At 37.9% G+C, this 20,052-nt stretch overlaps 1 protein-coding gene across 2 annotated transcripts in view; it reads right to left on the bottom strand.

The window, feature by feature from the left end:
* BABAM2 (BRISC and BRCA1 A complex member 2) overlaps positions 1-20,052 on the bottom strand; it is a 168,189-nt gene that overhangs the window by 13,005 nt on the left and 135,132 nt on the right. For both annotated transcript variants that reach the window (XM_051782898.1, XM_051782899.1), the window contains exon 11: positions 6,266-6,419. In XM_051782898.1, the coding sequence (XP_051638858.1) occupies positions 6,266-6,419 (154 nt within the window). The remainder of the gene's footprint in view (positions 1-6,265; positions 6,420-20,052) is intronic.

Raw genomic sequence — 20,052 nt, 5'->3', positions numbered from 1 at the left:
GCCCTTCTGTCTTGGCTGAAATCCACATAATGCATGACAGCACTGAAGATCCCTGGCAGGCACCTGTCAGAAACTAACATACCATAACTTAAGAGTCAGGCTTAATTATCCAAGGAGACATTTAAAGAAAAGTACGTGAAAAATATGACTCAGTAAGTGCAAGTATCATGTGTATGCACTGTACTCTGTAGCGTATGCAGACAAACAATGTAAAAATAAAGTGATATCCTGGGAAAACTATAATTAAAAGCTCTATCTACTTAGCCTATTATATCTTAAAATCAAAATAATTTTGTTATTTTGTGGGTAAATCGACTGCAGAACACGCTACAAGCACAAATGCAATCACCAATTATTTTAACCAAACGTAATTTTTTCCATTTTTCTTTCTACTGTTCACATGTAATTCTTACAGCTGACACTTCCATGGAAAATCAGAGTTTTGATTTAATGGTCTATAAAATCAAATTAATATCTTCATAGTCTTCACACGTCTGGGTCGCCACATCTCTTCTTGTTATGGCTGTCATAGCCTATTGCCCATTTTTTGTTGTGAAGAGCAGCCCACCGGCGGCAACACAATGTCAGCCTGACTCGATTTCAGGCAAGGAAATCACTTCTGTTCAGTTTCTGATGCAAGACTATCAAAAACCATAGTTAAACCAGCGACCCAGCTCAGCACTTCAGCCCTTAGTTTGTAGCTATCCTGCTGCTTTTCTCCAGAAAGAATCCTCTGAGCCTTGCAAACGTTCAAACACATGCACACGTGCCTATGGAAGGATGATGACTGTGTTTTATGCTTCTGTTCCCTACTCTCATTTTTCTAAATTTTTTTCTAAGTAAGTTTAAGGTAACACACAACAGAGACAAAGGCAGTCATGAAAAAAGCTTTGTGAGGTGAGTATATGTAAATGCAAATAAGGTAGTTTTTGGAAAACTACTCTTTAAAGATGACTAATGTGCATGCAAATCATATAATACATGCAAATACAATTTGTTACTTTTATGAATAAGCAGAAAAAAAAATACTTAAATACAACCCAAATAATAACAAATGATTTATTACCTTAATTAAACCTGTCAAGGAGAGAAGATTATAAAAAAAGGTGCAATGTTTACATGTAAACTTTACAGTGAGATTCAAGATAACAGAGGTGGAAATCAAAAGTTTCATGGAAACAGTGAAACTTGCTATTTTAAAAGAAACTGAAATATAGTACGAGATATTCTGCCTAAAACGTGAAAGAAATCTGACTTAATAACAAAAAAATGGATGAGTTGAAACTGGTTAATGTCAAAATAACAACAAAAAAAAATCATTAGGGCACTCGAAATTTACTGAATACAACAGCAAGTCTTTGACATATAACAACTGAGTTTGTCTAAACAGCAACACAACAACTGTCCCTTTTTCTTTTCAAATATTCTTTTATTAGACTAAGAAATGCAATTTTTTAATCTGTAAATGTAATCATAGAATCACAGAATTGTTTAGTTTGAAGAAGACCTCTAAGTTCATTGAGTCCAACCATTAACCCAGCACTGCCAAGTCAAGCACCAAATCTTGTCCCTAAGTGCCACATACAAACGCTTTTGAAATACTTCCAGGGGTGGGGACTTCACTTCCTTGGGCAGCCTTGCTTGACAACCTTTCTGGGGAAGAATTTTTCCCTAATATCCAATCTAAACCTCCCCTGGCACAACTTGAGGCCATTTCCTCTTGTCCTGTCACTTATCTGTGGGAGGAGGCTGACCCTCACCTGGCTCCAGCCTCCTTTCAGGTAGTTGTAGAGAGAGATAAGGTCCCCCTGGAGCCTCCTTTTCTCCAGGCTAAACAATGCCAGCTCCCTCAGATGCTCCTCACAGTACTTGTGCTCCAGACCCTTCATCAGCTCTGTGGTCCTTCTCTGGACGCATTCCAGCACTGCAATGTCTTTCATGTGTGGGGGGGTGGGGGGCAATGATACACACGATACATGTCATGTAATTTGATGACAGTCAAGGAAAAGGTATCAATGAGGCTGAAAATGCTATGGCCCAGTTTACCATCCTGACACTTTCTAACCATTTCACATGTTTCTGCTGGGCACAAACCACAGCTGCAGCTGTGCTGGGAATATATATCTGTAGCTCACACAAGATGTGTCTGCATATAATCTTAAAATGCACTTGACCTTATGGCACAGCAACAGCCAATATACCGTTGAGAGCACTTGAGCCCTTTTAAGCTTTCACCCTCAGAGTGCCCTATGGGATATATGAAATTAACACCACATTCAGCAAACACTGGTGAATGGCCAGGGACAACACTGTTGTTCAGAAACCAGCTTTATCAGCAAACCAAAAAAATAAAAAATGAATACAAACCTTTGGAGCAACTTTTTATTGTGATACCAGTTTTCCATCCTCCTGCTATTTTTAATGGTGAGTAGGTGGATTTATGTAGGATAAAAGGTAAACTGAGTCCTGACTTGCTGTCCCTGAAGTATAACCTAAGTCTACAGAGCAGCAGTGGATCAGACAGAAACTGGGCCAGAGTGCATCTAAGAACTGAACTTCATTTGTATAAACAAACAAGCTTTATTTACAGTATTCCTTCATAAAATCCCAGGCTTCAAGTCTGCATGTTCTTTAAAGACTCCATTTATGTACACTTGAATGCCTATTTAAGCAAAAAAACAAGAAAGCTTTCCCATGGAAACCGCACAGAGATGTTTTACTTCACACGTACACCATAAACAAGGCTGCTAACTTTCCATAATTTACTGTATTTTCTTAGACTTGCCATTGTATTTTAGGACCAAATCTTTTGGAGAAGCTGCTTACGCAGGAGGCCACAGACATATAAATAAATGACCTAAAAGAGGCAAAGCCCAAGATATGAACTGAGAGGAAACAGCATCTTGGCAGCTTGTAAGAAAATTTCAATATTTTTGGTTTCCCTGTTTCTATCTGGAGAAACAGGTTAAAATTTTGTGTTTAGTTGAGAAACAAGCAATCTGGAGGCCATTGGAACTGCATTATTAAATCAGGACTTGATTCATCCCTTAGAATTAAATCAAGCCAGAGGACAATCCCTGGGCTAAGACAATAGTAAGCTTCAGTTACCAGATGCTATCTCTCAGCAAGGAATCTAAGTCAGAGGGCTTCAAAGGAGCCCAGTTTTTAAAATCTGCTTAAGAGGACAGAGAGAGAGAGAGAGATAGATATTGACTTCTTGGGCTTTATCAGACAGACATAAATTGGTTCAATTACTTCAGCAAGAACATGAGCAGTTTTTCTCTGTGAATAAAATACAGCCAGCTAAAATCATACTCTGTTTTGAGAATTTGCCTTTTAGATTCAGGTGATATGTCTCTAAGCATGAATGCACACAATCTACTTCTGTATGCATGCGTTTTAGGGGACAAATTTTGCTCCTACTTATAGTTACTACTGATTGTCTCAAGGCTACAGTAAAGGGTTAAGTCCTAACTTCAAAAGAGATGGTTACTTCTGCTGGGGGCCACAAGATAAGCAAGGACACCAAGACTTTCAAGTTTAGTCCCTGCACTGAAAGAATTGGATGGGCTCACCTGTTTGGAAAAAACCCTCAAACCAAAACAACAACCCTGGGAGAAAGCTGGGCATAGAATCAAAGTCCCTTTGGCATGAACTTATGACAACTCTGCCCATGAATAAGCAGGCTGTGTTGAATTGCTGAAAACAGAGGCAGGGCTTGCCAAAACTGAGGATGAGGAAATCTCTGACTGATACTATTTCAAACTTGATGATGCTTCTACAGTTGGTGTGAGAGCAAGGAAAAGCTGTCCTTGATGGTGTCTTTAGCTCCAGTGAGGAAGATGGTGTACACTGATCCCTGAAGTGTCTGAGAAGAAGGGCAGAGAATTTGGTCAGATACTGGAAAGTCAAGTGGGAGATCCTGTGGCCCTACAGCAGTGGCCAGGAAGATAAACAAGAGATGTTTTGTCTCAAAGAATGCCAAGCACTTGAGAAACCATTTGGATAAGAGGGAAAAAGACTATATATAAGCAAAACCTAATTGACAGTATTTAGAAACATAAACCAGTTGTCTCTGATTTAACCAGGGCTAAATTTACTTCAGCTGAGTAGAATGACATGGTTTCTAGACGGTAAATAATGAATCCTTCTTTCTGCTTTTAGTGGGGAGGTTTTGATGTGGTGTTTGAACTAATATATTTAATTACAATGCTTTCCTATATATCAACATATATTCCCATATACTTGGTTCCTAGCTTCTCTACAGTAAAAATAAAATAGAATGAAGTTATTTCATTGTGTAGAAACACACTAACCTATTCTAAGAAGCCCTAGCAAATATTTTAAACACTGTTTACATAAGATGCTTGATTGTGATAAAAATCTTTCTTAAAATATGTTCACACATATCATAACATCATACTTTTCTTGATACAGATTTATTTATGGTACCTACTCAGGAATCACTAGTTGTTCCTGCAAGCGAAGCGCTTTTAACTAGAGCAGCTTCTCTGTCTCTTTGCAGCTCAGTGGTAGCTATTTCAGACATCTCAGCACTCTGTCTTCCCCCGCTTCTCATCATCTTTCTCATATTACGTACCCAGTGTAGAACTTAAAATGCAGAGACTCAAACGTAAGAGTGAATAACCTCACAAACATACATGTGATAGTAAGTGTACACATTTAGTGCTTTTCGAGAGAACTGTTATAATACTTTTAAATTTCAAGTGCAGGGCAGAGAAGTCCAATTGTATACACCCACTCATAAGTGAATGCACTTAGCAGACGACACATAGGTACTTGTAAGCTTTCAGCCACAAAAGAAATGCATTTGTAGTATGGTTATAAAAAAAAAAGCCACGGTAATGCTTCCAGATATTGTTTCTTCTTCTTTTTTTTTTTTTTTAATAATAAACAACATAGTCATAATATTCTGCTAGAGAAAAGAAGAAAGTCCACACCAAAAAGAAAATTAAAAAAATCACACTTTATCAAGAAATGCTGCTCCTTTAAATCATATGGTAGCAAAACCAAATTCCTATTAAATTTCTACTCTATTTCTATGGTGGCAAAAAAATTTCTATTACACTGCATCAAAATCAAAACCCAAATGTTACTTGATGTTGTCCATAAAATTTAAATTAGTATAAAAATCTACAAATGCATAAGTCAATTGTTGTTTGCTTCTATCATTTCCTAATTACAGTCTCTGACCATGCCATTCATTTGATTTACTCAGCTTGATTTATTTTTGTTTCAACTCTTATTTATGCATATTTGCAGATTTAATTTAATCTTCTGACTGTCACTCAAAATGTTCATCCCAACATGCCTTGTTATTTATGCAGTTTGATGCCTTTATATGCTGAACAACTGATAATCAGCCTACTTAAATCTCTTGCTGTTCTAACATTTTTACACTTCGCAAAATTGAAATACTGCAGCAAGGCTGCTGCCCATGTTGCTCCATTCAGGTAAAATCTGTTCTGCTTCATAAGAAGGCAGGGATAATATCTAGCATTGGGGGCACCACTGCCCATGGCAGCTTGCCCTTGCAACAGAACCACTCTGGGAGGCTGCCTTATCCTCTTTAACGAGAGAGGGTACTCAGGCTGAACTGGTGTCTCCCCAGCCTGAAACAAGGGCTTGCAGAAAAAATGTGGAGGAAGAATCAGAGATTCTCTCTTTCCAACCAACAAAAAAGCAGTAAAGCAAGAGATATTCAGACTTTCAGATAACTTTCTCAGGATCTGATAGGACTGTCTCCTATGCTGGATTGGTGGTTTGCTCTACCTCCTCCTGTTCTTCCATGTCTTTTTATTACAGCTGAATTCCACTTCTTTCAGGTTTTTCTTCCCTGCTCTCTCCATCTCACATGCTTCCCCCCTTCAGGGTCCCCTCAATACCCACACAAAACCAGGGAGTTACCTTGACTGACTGCTACCATGCAGATTATTCCTGCTGTGGGCTATCTCATCTACTCAGATTGGAAGTTCTTTGGAGCAGAGACTGACACCACTCCATGCCCCTACAATGCCTAGCAGAAAGAGCCTCCTTTTAATCAGTCCTCTGGCACTAATGTAATAAGCATGATTAGTAAAGTAACTGTCTACACTCACCTATGGGAATGCTGGGACTGTATGAGAACGAAAACAGGTTCAGCTTTTGTAATGCTAGAAATGGACAGTTTAATCCATGAAACTTCTATCCACAGAAACCCACGTAACAAAAGTAATATTTACTAGGAAAAGGCAATCTGACTTACTTTGCTCTCTTGGCCATTTCATTGCCATCCCAGCGTGGGCTGTAAGGGTAATTCTTCTGGGCCTGGGAGTACAGCTGGCCACTGTTGGTGAAGTGGTAGACGGACTGAAATGTTAGGGTTGGTTGGTCTCGTGGAAAGTACAGCGGTAGGTCAACTGTAATTCAAAAAGGAAAAAAAAATCATAAAATTACACCATTGCATTTTCTCCCTTTTTTACTGGGAAAACATCAGTCCTTTCTACGTGTTTAAAGGTGACAGAAAAGAAGAAATTGATATTTCTCACAAGTAATGCTTCCAACCTATTACTGTATGAGATGCTTCGCTTTATCAGAACACTTTTGTAAAGCACATAATTAAAAAAATGTTAGTGTATTTCTATGCTAATCATAAAATTAACATCATGATTACTTTGTTATAAAAATAAGTTATTCTCCTTTTACTGTGAAATTTTTCCCTATAAAAAAATCACAAAATACGTTCTATATTCCATTCAATAATCAATTTTCTCTTTATCTGCTTTAGGCAATTCGTTATAATGCCCTTTTGGACATAAAAAGCATTATCATTCTTATTTTACAGCTGCCTGGGTCCTCAAGTGGTTAAATGATTTGATAAAGAATGTAGAAAGATTCAGTCACATGAGCTGGAAAAGATTTCAACTTGCTGTCATCTGCTAGACAAAAAAACCACCCACAAACCCAAAAACACACTGCAAAGTCATTAATACCCAAAATATCTCACTAAAAATAAAAATCAGAACCTCTTAGTTCCCTTTGCTTATCACTGTCTCATGATCAGCTAGTTCTGGCAGAACAATAAAATGGTCTACAACAGTTAGAAACTGGTATATATTTTCATGGTCAGAAACTGTTTTTTTCACTTTTTCATTGTTAGAATCATAGTTTATATTTTCTTGGTCTACTTTCAATTTCAGAAATCTGTAGTTAAATTGAGTTATGACAACAGACTAGAATTACTAACATCACAGAATCATAGAATCAGCGAGGTTGGAAGGGACCTCTGAGATCATCAAGTCCAATCCTTGATCCACTACCACAGTGGTTACTAAACCATGGCACTAAGTGCCACATCCAGTCTCATCTTAAAAACCTCCAGAGACGGAGAATCCACCACTTCCCTGGACAGCCCATTCCAATGTCTGATTTCTTCCTAACATCCAACCTAAATCTCCCCTGGCAGAGCTTAAGACCGTGCCCTCTTGTCTTACTGATAGCTGCCTGGGAGAAGAGACCAACACCCACCTGGCTACAACCTCCTTTCAGGGAGTTGTAGAGAGTGATGAGGTCTCCCCTGAGCCTCCTCTTCTCCAGGCTAAACAGCCCCAGCTCCCTCAGCCTCTCCTCACATGACTTGTGCTCAAGTCCCTTCACCAGCCTTATTGTTCTTCTCTGGACCTGCTCCAGCACCTCAATATCCTTCCTGAACTGAGGGGCCCAGAACTGGACACAGTACTCCAGGTGTGGCCTCACCAGTGCTGAGTACAGGGGAAGAATCACTTCCTTGGACCTGTTGGCCACACTGTTCCTAATCCAGGCCAGGATGCCATTGGCCTTCTTGGCCACCTGGGCACACTGCTGGCTCATGTTCAGCTTCCTGTCAATCAGCACTCCAAGGTCCCTTTCTGCCTGGCTGCTCTCCAGCCACTCTGTCCCCAGACTGTAGCGCTGCTTGGGGTTGTTGTGGCCAAAGTGCAGGACCCGGCACTTGGCCTTGTTGAACCTCATCCCGTTGGAATCAGACCATCTCTCCAGTCTGTCCAGGTCCCTCTGCAGAGCCCTCCTGCCTTCCAGCTGATCGACACTCCCCCCCAACTTAGTGTCATCTGCAAATTTGCTGATGGTACACACTCAATCCCCTCATCTAAATCATTGATGAAGATATTAAACAGATCCAACAGTTCTGTTTAATATGTTTAATATAACATCAACGTTAACAGAATAAAGCGGATTTCTTTTAAAGGTGTACACTTAATTTATAAAGCACCTATAACTGTACTTTTTGTTATCCTCCAAAGCCCAGTTCTTTAATTCTGCACAATGAAAGAACACTGCAGTAGAATTGTATTTTAAATACTTTCTGGAGCAGATATTCCAGCACTTCCTATGAAACTCTGTTTACAGACTCAGATATCAGTGTAAGACAGGTTTTACTTTCCAAATTCCATGCTATTATGCCACCAGTTCCTTCATTTTTCAGGTTTTCTAATCACATCTAAATACTCTGATGTGCATCAGCCACACCATATCTTCCTTTTCCCTAAATTACCCTCCAAGCTCTAGGAGTAAAAGCCGTTTGTAGCCATGAAGTACACAAAACCGAATGTGCTATTCCAGCTGTAGTCTCAAAATACAAGAAATCACTGTGGATGACAGCGCTTGCTCAGTTCATGACCCAGTGTCTGAGCCACACGTGACAACTCCCAAAGTGCTGGTGACTCAGCCCACACACCAGCTTCCAGGAGATACTTAAGTGGTAATGACATGGGCAGAGTTCTGCTAATTTGAGGGCAGATCACTGCTTTAACAAAGGTTAGATTCAAAGATTGCTCTGTCAAATTCCTCTTTATAACATGATTACAAAATAACAACCCTGAAAAACATTGGTGTAACATGCTCACTTATCAGCAAGCAAGCTGTCTCCTCCCCTCACAAACAGTGTGTGCGCCTCAGCCTCTGAGGGACTTCACCTTGTAAAAGAGTAAAGAAAGAAGACTGGTTCTCCATTTTAATGTTATAAATACACTACTTCAGCTCTGAGTGCTTAAACTCTGCTCCTCTAGTGCATCTTTTTCCTTCTTAAGTACCAACTCCTTAATAGAAAACAACTCTTTACGCTTCTGTATTTTATCACCATGTGAGAGGAATAACAAACTTTAACAAAGCATTCCAGTAATAGTTTTATTATACTTTTTAGTTGAGAATTTCTAGCTTTCACTAACTTTCCTTTGAAAACTCTGTCTACATAACAGGGGCAAGCAGCAACACTTTTCCTCCTGTTATCTAGAACTAAAGGTTTGCCCTTAACACAAAGTATCTAGCACTAGAAATGCTGTTTAAATGGATAATCAAGACAGTGCTCTCATTACAGAGATACTTTAATTTGTTATAAGAAGGTATCACCAAACCATAACAGAAAAAAATTTCTTGTTCTATTAACCAAAATCTGTATAGGAATTTTCAGGAATTTCTTATGTTGATCCAATAAATCAGATAATCAAATTAGATTAAAAATTGTGCATCCCACATCTGGCCAACAACAGTATCACCCTGAACTGCAAGCGGTTTTGAAAAATTTGACCTGCCTTTGATTTCTAACACTACCCTTCACCTAAAATCTTCCAGTTTTCTAATCCAAGTGTTTTCTTAATACAAGGTGTGGATGAGTCCAGACCAAGTAAAATAACCTGTCCCTAATTCTGGAACACAACCACACCTAAAAGACCGGTAAACAGGAAATAGCCTTGAGTTGTAAAGTGTTATACATATCTCAAGGTAGCCAGCTATTATTTTGGCAGTAGGAAAGGAAGGCAAGAACTTGCTTCCGTCGCAGTGGATGCCCGTCCATTGACACTGCTACTGCACAGAATGCAAAAAATAACAAATACCATTGGTAATTCATGCCAGCAAAGTACATTTGATACAAAAGGTCAAATTCTGCTCACAGTCACACAGGTTGCTAAAGAAAATTTTTCTTTTCACCTGGTAGCGTATAGGCAGTCTGACTCTCAATCTGTGCATTAATAAAAAATCAGTTCTGCCTCCATGCAATACATAAGGTGGCAAAGGTGTTATTGTAATTACATTCAAGACAACATTTATACTTTGCCATGAAAAATGCATCACAGTTAACAACACACCAGTTCTGTAAATCAACACTTGAAGTAGGCAAACTGTGTTGGTTTGGCATGCAAGTTACCCAAGAACTACAAAAACGTATCACGTTGAATACAAGTACTCTTTCCAAATAACAGCTGACTCAGAAGTACCCTGGTGATATGTCTGCAGAAAATAAGCAGATGACTCATGTCTGTAAATTCCTGAAAGTACCAATAGACCCCTTGCTTAGTCATCTTTTGCTTGGATGCTGGGTTCATGAGCTCTGTAAACTATAATGAGGGATCTAGCTCTTAGTAGGACTCTCTCTCCCTTTTTTCCTCTCTTCTAAACAGTGCAAATTATCTCCCTAAAAATAACTTCATCTGCGTAAGTGAGTCACTTCAACTAGCAAGCTTATACAAGTCATGCAGTTAAGCAGTAATATTTGGTTATGAAGGTAAAAATGTTGCTCTCAAACTCAGATTTAAAACGAAAATTATGTCAGAGGAAGTCCCATTTACCCCTTCTCTCACAGAAATAGAAACATTTCCTTTGGAAAATTTAAACAATTAGCTCATTCAGGAAAGTAAAGCTTTCTAATTTAGTTCCACGTTTGAAGTAATTTAATACTGATGATTTCTTACTTTGGCTTTCCTAAGCATCACGCTGTTAATATATGATGAACTCAAACAGCAGACTGGGGAAAGAAGCCAAAACCATAGTAAAACACTGCTTTCTCCTATGTTACAATTTACACATCATTTTTAAAAGTCAATTTTTAGACAGCCATAGTGAGGGAAAAATCATGTCTTTATGCAAGCTCTACATGAGCAGAACTTGGAAGGCTGTTTATGGGTAATTAAGCATTGAGTAAATTCTGCAGTGATTGAACCCTAATTTTCCCACACAGTTCATAAGAAAGCAAAAGAAAAAGGACTTGCTTGTTGAGAATAAGTCATATTGTAAAGAAACTTAATTATAGTTTATAAATAGTTGAAGTTGTTCTCTTTTTGAAACACAAGAAACTATCTAGAAGGAATACAGGTTTGCTTCTCTTGACTTAGCATTTAATGCACACATATATTCAAAGCACAGTTATCTTAAAGCCAAAATCCTCGTTCATTAATAATTAAGAAACTGTGCAATGAATCTGTAAGGTTGAATTGTTCACTTCCTTAAAAAATAACAATCTGAGACTTGGAACAGGTCACCTAGTTTGTTAAGTTTATGTCAACAACTACAGAGTTGATTTTGACTGCCTTAGTAACTTTAAAATAGTATCCTTAGTATCTAATTTTACAACTTTTTAAACAGGATATGAAATGTGGAAAGAATGTGTCGGCAAAAGCATGCACCAGTGCTGCTACAGAATTTCTGAGGGAAAAATGCTCAGAGGAGAAGGGCAGGTTTACCACAGTGCCCTCCTCCCTGCCTTTAAGTACTGGAGAGAAGAGATGGGAAAACAAAACCATGCTTGAAATGTATGCTGACCATTAAAATATTTCTAAGCACTTAGACGGCAATATTTAGAAATTCCATATACTGTTCCCCTATTCTATGGAAAAGGTTTATTCATCCTTTGTATGGCACTGGATAAATCTAGGTATTTATTTTCACAAAAGTCAACATTTATTCACTGAAAGTTGCACACCATTTTAATGCTTGGGTGCTACTATACTGGTTATCTTACTAACCTTTGGGATGCTTGAATCTGCTGCAGTTTGTTGCACCTGAAATTTGTTTTGCACTCATAAACACTGGTTGATCTGGATGTTTTACTGCTAAGATTTCTACTTCTACAAGGTTTCATGGCATGTACAACCTTAATTCAATCTGTATTTGCTCTATAGAGCAGTCTTCAAACACAAGATAACACAGTATTGTTTCCAGTTCAGTTCCTAGGTTGGACAGAGCTGACCAAAGGACACACCTTTCTGCACTGCCCCATCTGACAGACTCTACCCCTCTGCATTTACTGCACAACACTGAAGCCTTGCACATTAAATATGTGTTCATTTCTGCCTAAGCTTTTCAATGTGATGATTCTAATCATCATAAGAATGTCATTAGCTATATAAAATATTAAAAAATTGTTTCACAGCACCATCATGAGTTGAGAGGTTCTTTAGCAATTCCAGATGAGGAATGAAGGAATGAAGGAACGGACAGTCAACCTGTCTACTCATGCTGAGTGCCAGCCTGAGGGACTCAATTCTTCTTTGAGTCTTAATAATAGATAATACTTTATATATCCAAACACAAGTCCATCCAATGCTGACTGCCACAGTAGGTACTTCAGAATCAATGATTACTGGACATACGAAAGTTTTGTTTAAATTATTTCACCAGAAAAACAAGAAGGGTACAGGAAAGATCTGCCAAACTCAAATCTCCAGAGAGCACTGAACAATCTTAGCCTGATACTATCCGTTCTCTTCCCGAAATTCCCTGACTCATTCCTTACGTATCATCCAACTTTGGCGAGAGACTGCCTCTGCATTCAAGTACTTCTGATGAAGTAAGTAATGGAAACAGGAAACACATATTCCAGTCCCCAGAGCTGTCTTTCTCTCTCTTATTAGTACATATTCATAATCTTCCTGCTTGTTCTCTTTTGATTCATTGAATTTCACATTTTCTCTGTCTTTACTTGCAATTGAGCTCACACTGCTGGGAAAAACAACTTGTGGATTTGAATGTAGTGCCTTAAACTGAAAAGTTCCTTGAATTCAGAGCTCCCCAGTTTTCATGAGTTAATGTGGATGAGACCCATATGAATTTACAATTCAGTGGCAATACATATACCATATTATATAATACCACTTACACATCTATCAAGTCTCTTTTAAAAGAAAATGTCTACTAGATTTTCTGACATGACTTCTTTGAGAAAGCTGTTTCAGACAGCCTGTATGATGGGAGAAAAATCTTCACCCAGCTTCAAGGGAAAAGAGCTATCTTCAGTTTTTACATAAATATTCCAGTACAGAAGGCCTTTCAGGAATCACATTGATGACTGTACCTAGAGAGAAACCTGAATAGATTCAGTCACAAGCATTTTTGGGATGGTAGTGCCTAGCACAAAGCTCCACAGGGCAGGATGTCAGGCTATTTTGCCTAGTGAATCTTTCCTTGACTCTTGTGTGCCAAAGGCCCTTAGCCTACATTCTACTGGCAAAAAAGGAAAGGCAGAATTTGGCTCAAAACACACAAAGAATTACTGAATACCACAGCTATCCTGCTTTGGTGTGTGATGATTTATTCTTGCAAGAATGAGAGAGCAAGGATGACAAATAACATATCAATGGCATTAGTGTTGGACTTTAGGTTAATAGAGCACAGTCACAGGAATTGGAATTTGTTAAATATTATTAGGGCTGACATCCCTTCTGGAGGAAGATGCTATTTTGAAATCAACATTTCAAAATTTCAAATCTGAAATGAAAAGCCGTTTATGGAATTTTAGCTGAGACACTTACGGCATTTTGGGCGTGTTGGTAATCACAGCTGGTTTTGAAGTAATTAGGTCTGCCCTTGCTACAGGAAATATCCACCCCATCAGCAAAGTCAACACTTGTATAGTAAATGAGTAAGATGACTTATGTACAAAATACTTCCAAATAAATGCTATGAAAATGCAAGTAAATACTCTGAAAAAAGAAACAACTGTTTTTTTCTTAACTGAATCAGTTATGTATGAATGGAATGTACAATATTAAACAATAAAAGAAAAACTGCTGTAGGCAGAATGGAAACTATGAGTTGTGACGGATTAAACTATTCCGACACATTACAGAGTAGATTTGTTTAATTAGCTTTCTTTGTTTTTGTTTGTTAGTTGGTATTGTCTGTTTGTTGTTTGGGGTTTTTTTAATATAATGTAACCCATTTTTATTTGAAGAGGACTGCATGAAACTGCTGTATCCACCTCGTGGTTCTCATTCCACTGATAATGGGAACTACAGCCTAGGCACCAATGGCAACTAGATTTATGATTACAATTGTTTTCGTTTTTTTTCAACATAGGCATATTATATGGTTGTAAAAATATCCCATGTCTTTATTATAACTCAAATCTTTTTTTTTAGTACTTCATTCTTCATACTAACCAGCATTTTTTAAAAATGTGACAAAAATAGTTTAAATACCTTAAGTTACAGTCATGTGCTGCAGACAGAGTATTTAATTCTTTGTTTAGTTTTATAGAGGAACTAAATAACAGATCAAATCAAGATATTCTTCATGCAGTTTACAGCTATGTGGTCAAAGGCCATGAAAAAGTGATGTAACTTAACTGAAAACAGCTTTATAGTGCCTTATTGCTTTGGAGTGTCATCACCCAATTAAACTATGTCATATCCTTTTGGGCTTCTACAGCAGGACTGGACTACCTCCTAAAAATATCCCATGGAATCATCAAAATCTTAAATTGAGCCCAAAGAAATGGCATAATGGCCTTATAGGTCTTTTCCTTCTCTAATTTCTGTACTCGTGATTATCTTAATTAAGAGAAAGGCTTTTTATTTTTACCTCACCAGCTTCAGCTAGGTACTTATATTTTGGTTCATTTTTACTTCAAATTCTCAAAGATCTTCATTCTCTTCTCCTTCCGTTTTTATTTCCTCTTATTGTCTCTGCTGTAACAGTTTCTATAGTAACTTCTCTAAGTGCTGATGAGATTGATGCTACTAAAAGCTGTCTCTTCTCCATCTGAATTGTTTGAAGTTTGAAACTTAAATACAGTTGCAGTTGTTATGGGTATAAAAGGCAAGCTGTGTCCTTTCTTGGCACACACTGGCGACTACCACAAAAAAATTTCCTCTGCTTTCCCAGCAGAGATGCACTGCTAATTTCTGAGTTTTACATTACTTTTCAACCGGACATAAAGACTTCTAAAACATGCTTTTACCTGAAAAGTAGCTGTGCAAAAACATTGTCTTTTCTCACCAACATTTTATTAAGATTATGAGGCCTGCAAATAAGTTCTTTTTCCTGTTTTAAATGCTGCCTGGGATTTGAAAGGAAATTGATTTACTTCATTCTCATCTGTGATCAGTGCGACATTATCCTGCAGGCCAAGAGGACCCTTTGCTGACACATGTGCTATCCTGTTTTTTCAGCCTTCACTCCACGCAGGCTTACAGCTTTCAAATCACAATGCAGTGCAATTCTGTCTGACCCAAACAGCCAACTAAGCCACTCCAGATATTTTTAAAGCTAAACTGAAAACTTCTTTACTGCCCTACAGGCCCATTGCATCTTCCCACTCCTGAACATTACAATGTATCACTTTTAATCTTGAAGCCACCTTACACTGTTCTAGAGGCTTTTTATATTGCCTTTTAATAAGCCAAAAAAACTACTTTGTGGTACATATGCTTTAAAGACATGCTTTCTAGACCACTAGCCATTTTTGGTGCTCTTTTGTGAATGCTCCATTTGAGGATGATGTAAGACAAATGGCAGGATCACACCCTTAAGCTCCAGGGATCAGACTTTAGGCTGTTCAGGGATCTTGCTCCTCCCATGGAAGAGTCCTATGGTATAATGGTCCTGGTGAGAAGAGGATTCCATGATGACCTCCTCCAAGCTCAAGAACAGTCCATCTTGATGAGTAGAAAGGCAAGCAATAACAGCAGGAGGCCTACATAGATGAACAAGAAACTCCTGACAAAAGTCAAACAGAAAGGAAGCACGTGAGATGTGGACACTCCCTGAGCATGCACAGAGAGGACTGGGAATGTCAAAGCTCACCTGGAGTTGAATCTGGCAAGGGAAGTTAAGGATTCAAGATGGGTTTCTACAGGGACAGCAAGAGTGAAAGGAAGACTAGAGAAAATGTGAGACTGTGCTGCTGAATGCGGTAATGGAGTTGCTGACGAAGGAGACAGAAAAGCAGCTTAAGCTCTCCCTCCTTCCCACATTCAAGCATTTTATGCACATTTGTGACCAGTTCCACCTCTAAACCAAGGTGTATTTCTTATTAATCCAAAGTGAATTATATTTATCTATTTCATAAAAGGCATTCAGTAGTTGCCTTTGTGTGTCATTGCTTTGCCACATATGGATTCTTAGAAAAAATTTACTTAGGTGACAAAGTAATTGTCATTGTGTAGAAAGAGGAAGGATATAGGAAAGAAGGATTTAGAAAATCTTTCTTAATACAGCTCTTATTTCTAGAAATTTCAAATTTCTAATAATACTATGGTGTTCTGTATCATCCTGATTTCTTTTCTGAAAGCATTGCCTGATATTGAACACAGGACTCGTCCATGAAACCCCTGCTCATCATCTCCTTTCCAGATTGAATACAAGATATTTTCTTTCCACTTGGTACTATGAGCAATTTTCTGCTTGCGGTATCTCATGCCTTTAATGCAGTTCTCACCTTAGAGAAAAACTATCTGTGACTGCCATGTGAGTTGCCAAAATGTGTAGACACAAGAACATAAGACATGGACTAAGAATAATAAACACCACAATCTGTACTCAAGTCCCATCCCATCAATGACTTTTATACCTAATTACTTCTTTTCAAAAATTTAGCAGATAAAAAAGGATTATATCCCTGCTCCATGTCAGGTATCTTTTCTGAGAATTTTAGTTATCTGTCATATACTTGGGCATATAGTAGTCATACTCTGGATACATCTATTAAATAAGAAAAAACAACTGTTCCCTTTTCTGAAAAGTGCAATTTTGTAAGAAGTTATTAGAAAACCTTTCAGTCCATTTGTTAAAGTGCTTGTAGTTACTGGAAGGACGTCAAATAATGTCTATAGCAATATACTATAGCTTTAAGAGTATGGCAAATATATGCATTTCTCAGAAATTAAGAAAGTAATATCCACAGAAAAGTGACACTTTAAAATACTTTTCCAGTCCACCCACATCAGGCCATCATAAGATACCTGTAGAGCCTAATTCCTATCACAGCAGTTGTTTCCTGTTTGTTGCTGTCCATACCAAGTTTTATAAACTGCCTAGCATCCATTCTCCCTTTCTCAGCAATTACAAATAGGAACCTAAAACTAGTTTGTACGGAATGACATGAAAACAAAATGAACACAGAGAAAGAGAAAAAGAGGAAAAGAAAACCTCCATTTTCAGATTTCACTTGCATCTGTTGTGAATACCTGCTGTGATAGGAATTAGGTTCTACAAGTATCTTATGATGGCCTCATACTAGTATGAGAAGTTTGATGCTGGTCAAAAATGTCAGCAAATATTGTATCAGGCTGTCTTTTCATTCTTAAACAAAAAACTGAAGACTAAGGAAGCCCCAGTGATGTAAAACTGGCTGGAGAAAGTCAAAAGCGATTTGGATCTTACGCTTGGGAGTAAGCAGAGAAGTATCTTTCGTGTGGTGGTTTTCTCCTCTCGCTGTCTCAGTACTTTTAGTTGGTTCCCTGTATTTCTTTGAATCTGGGCTTGAATGCTCCTGAAGGCATGTCATTCTGCCTACAGCAAAATATACTCCAAGCAGAGGGGGTTTCTTCAAAACTTTGTACGTTGTTTTAATCACTCAAAACAAAGCACTCTCTGCGACATTTCCTGTGTAGTGAAGTGCATATTGCTTAACTGCAGCCAATGAAAGCTGCAGATACACTGCAGTGCTGTGGAACAGGCACTGGTGGAAAAGTAGCCAGAGTCACAGGCACACAGTTCTGCACTAAACTAGGCATAGGCATAGAAAGGGGCTAATCACAGGACTGATCAGCAGCATTTGGAAATTAATGAGTCTTCTGCTGATCATTTTTCTCTGTGGCATATTTTTCTCCTTTATTTCTAAGGGACTCTGCCAACTAGATTTAGTTTGAAATTGTTATTGAAAGCTGATAATTTTATTTTTGACATTAAGAGTACTTTAAACATTGTGTTCCTTTGATTCCATCCTGGGTATTTAGTTGTATGTGAGCCAAATGAGATTTTTTAGTAATAGTAAACACGAAGTGATCAGACACATGTTCATCTAAGAAAAACCTTCATATTTAAGACTTTACCAAACCTCCTTGCTAGCCATTTACTACATCAAAGTATAACTTGTTATTTAAACAGCTGCTGGAGGAATAGATGAATGGGCAGACAAATGCTCACTAGCTCTGTTCTGTTGACTTTCCAGAGGTGGGGCAATCTCCTTTCGAGGGCAGGTATAACATCTTAAACTATACTAGGTGCCTGAAAATTTAACACTCACCTATATTATAAGGATTATTGATGCTCTACTGAATGATTAAACAATATCTGAGGCCTAATGAGTTATTTCTGCTTGGAAAGGTAACGGAATGAAGGAATTAATTCTTCAATACAATTTTGTTCATTTCCAGCAAGTAGGCATACGTTCCTTTTTCTCTGAACACTTCTGGAATAAACCGTACTTTCTTTGCACAGTAGTGTAAACTTGTGCTCCCAGCTACTAATGCTCTTTCCCAAAATGTCAGATTTTTTTTCCCTCCTCCCAAGCGTCATCGAACAAACATGGCTACCAAAAATTCTTTGTGTCTTTATTTTCCAAGCTTTCTGTGGTTGTGGACAGATGTGCTAATCCAGACCCAAAGGAGGTTTATGTGAACCCCAATTGTTTAGCTAAGGCCATCAACTCAAACCACGCAACCTGACTGCACTGGCACAAACCGCTCTTCTAAAAAATGTGTGCAGATAGCAATATTCAAACAGGAACGCATCAAAAGCTGGCATTAAGGACTTCTACCAAAAAAACCTGAATCCAGAAACAGGTGTGCATCCAAAGCCTGATAGTCATAGGTATAGCCTCCTATAACCCAATTAATGCTCTGGGTCCCTTGGTTTTGAACCTCCTAGTCAGTGGCGTTACACACACAGAACCCGAAATCCCTTACAATTAGGCAAAGTCAGTTCCAGCAAACATTCCCACCAACTCCACCTCGGCTGAGATCCCCTCCAAACTTGAAATACAAATGCTCACAGCTTCAAGCATTCTCCATCCCCTGAAACATTGTTCAATGAAACAAACCTTTCTTAATTTAATGTTTGTCCTTTCCAAGACATCTTAAATCTTAAAAATCACTAATACAAGCAGTGTTTCATTTGCTATTGCAACCAGTCCAACTTCTGTCACTTTCCTTTGTGCTGACAACCTAAAAATCTTGCAAGATAAAAATTAATCTTCGAAAAGCCCACATAAAGCTTGCTTCAGAGTCCTATTCTTGTGTTTATATCAATAAGGTTACTTGATTCTTAATTATGTATGGATAATTTAATGTGGTTTTATCTAATATTGTTCTAATTATAGCATCAATGGCTGAACTGGATCTTAAAGGTATTCTCCAACTTAAATAATACTATGATTTATATACGGTATAAATACACAGACTGTATGGAGGAACAAGAATATGAAGAAATACTTGTCTGCAAAAACTAATCATAGCTGATTCATAAACAAGAAGAGAAAGAAATTGGCAGTCTATTGAAGTTTACTTACAAAGCTTCATACGGAGACTTACTCATAAACAGTATCAATATCAAAAGCAGTATGACTGATTAACAATTTCCTTTCCCACGTGGACGCATGAACTTCTCTAAATGTTTATTTCTTCTGTCTTATATTTGAAAGCACTTGATTAATTCTTAAAACTAAACCACTAAAGCAACAGTTCCTTTGACTGGTCTTTGATCTAATATAATAACTGCAGCAGCTTCATTAATCTAATGATTAAGTTTGCAACTAGGTAGCTCTTTGGTGTTTTAAGGTAGAGTGAGTAGACTTTGCTCTTCATTCTGTGACTACAGCACAAATCAATTTTTTTTAGCAAGTGAAATTGTTCTAAGGTTATTGGGCTTTGGCAATTCAGAACTATTTTCCTGTTTCTCTCTCCTTCAACCCAGTTTACTCAATAAAACTATTCTGAATAATTTCACCTTACTTCTGATCCTTTTTTGCTTCCTAGTGTCCAAATAAGTTTGCAACTTGGA

This window comes from Manacus candei, unplaced genomic scaffold (genome assembly GCF_025592945.1).
Source record: "Manacus candei isolate 608988 ecotype Guabito, Panama unplaced genomic scaffold, ASM2559294v1 h1tg000017l, whole genome shotgun sequence".
Lineage (NCBI taxonomy): Eukaryota > Metazoa > Chordata > Aves > Passeriformes > Pipridae > Manacus > Manacus candei.
This window is presented reverse-complemented; position numbering and strand designations above follow the sequence as displayed.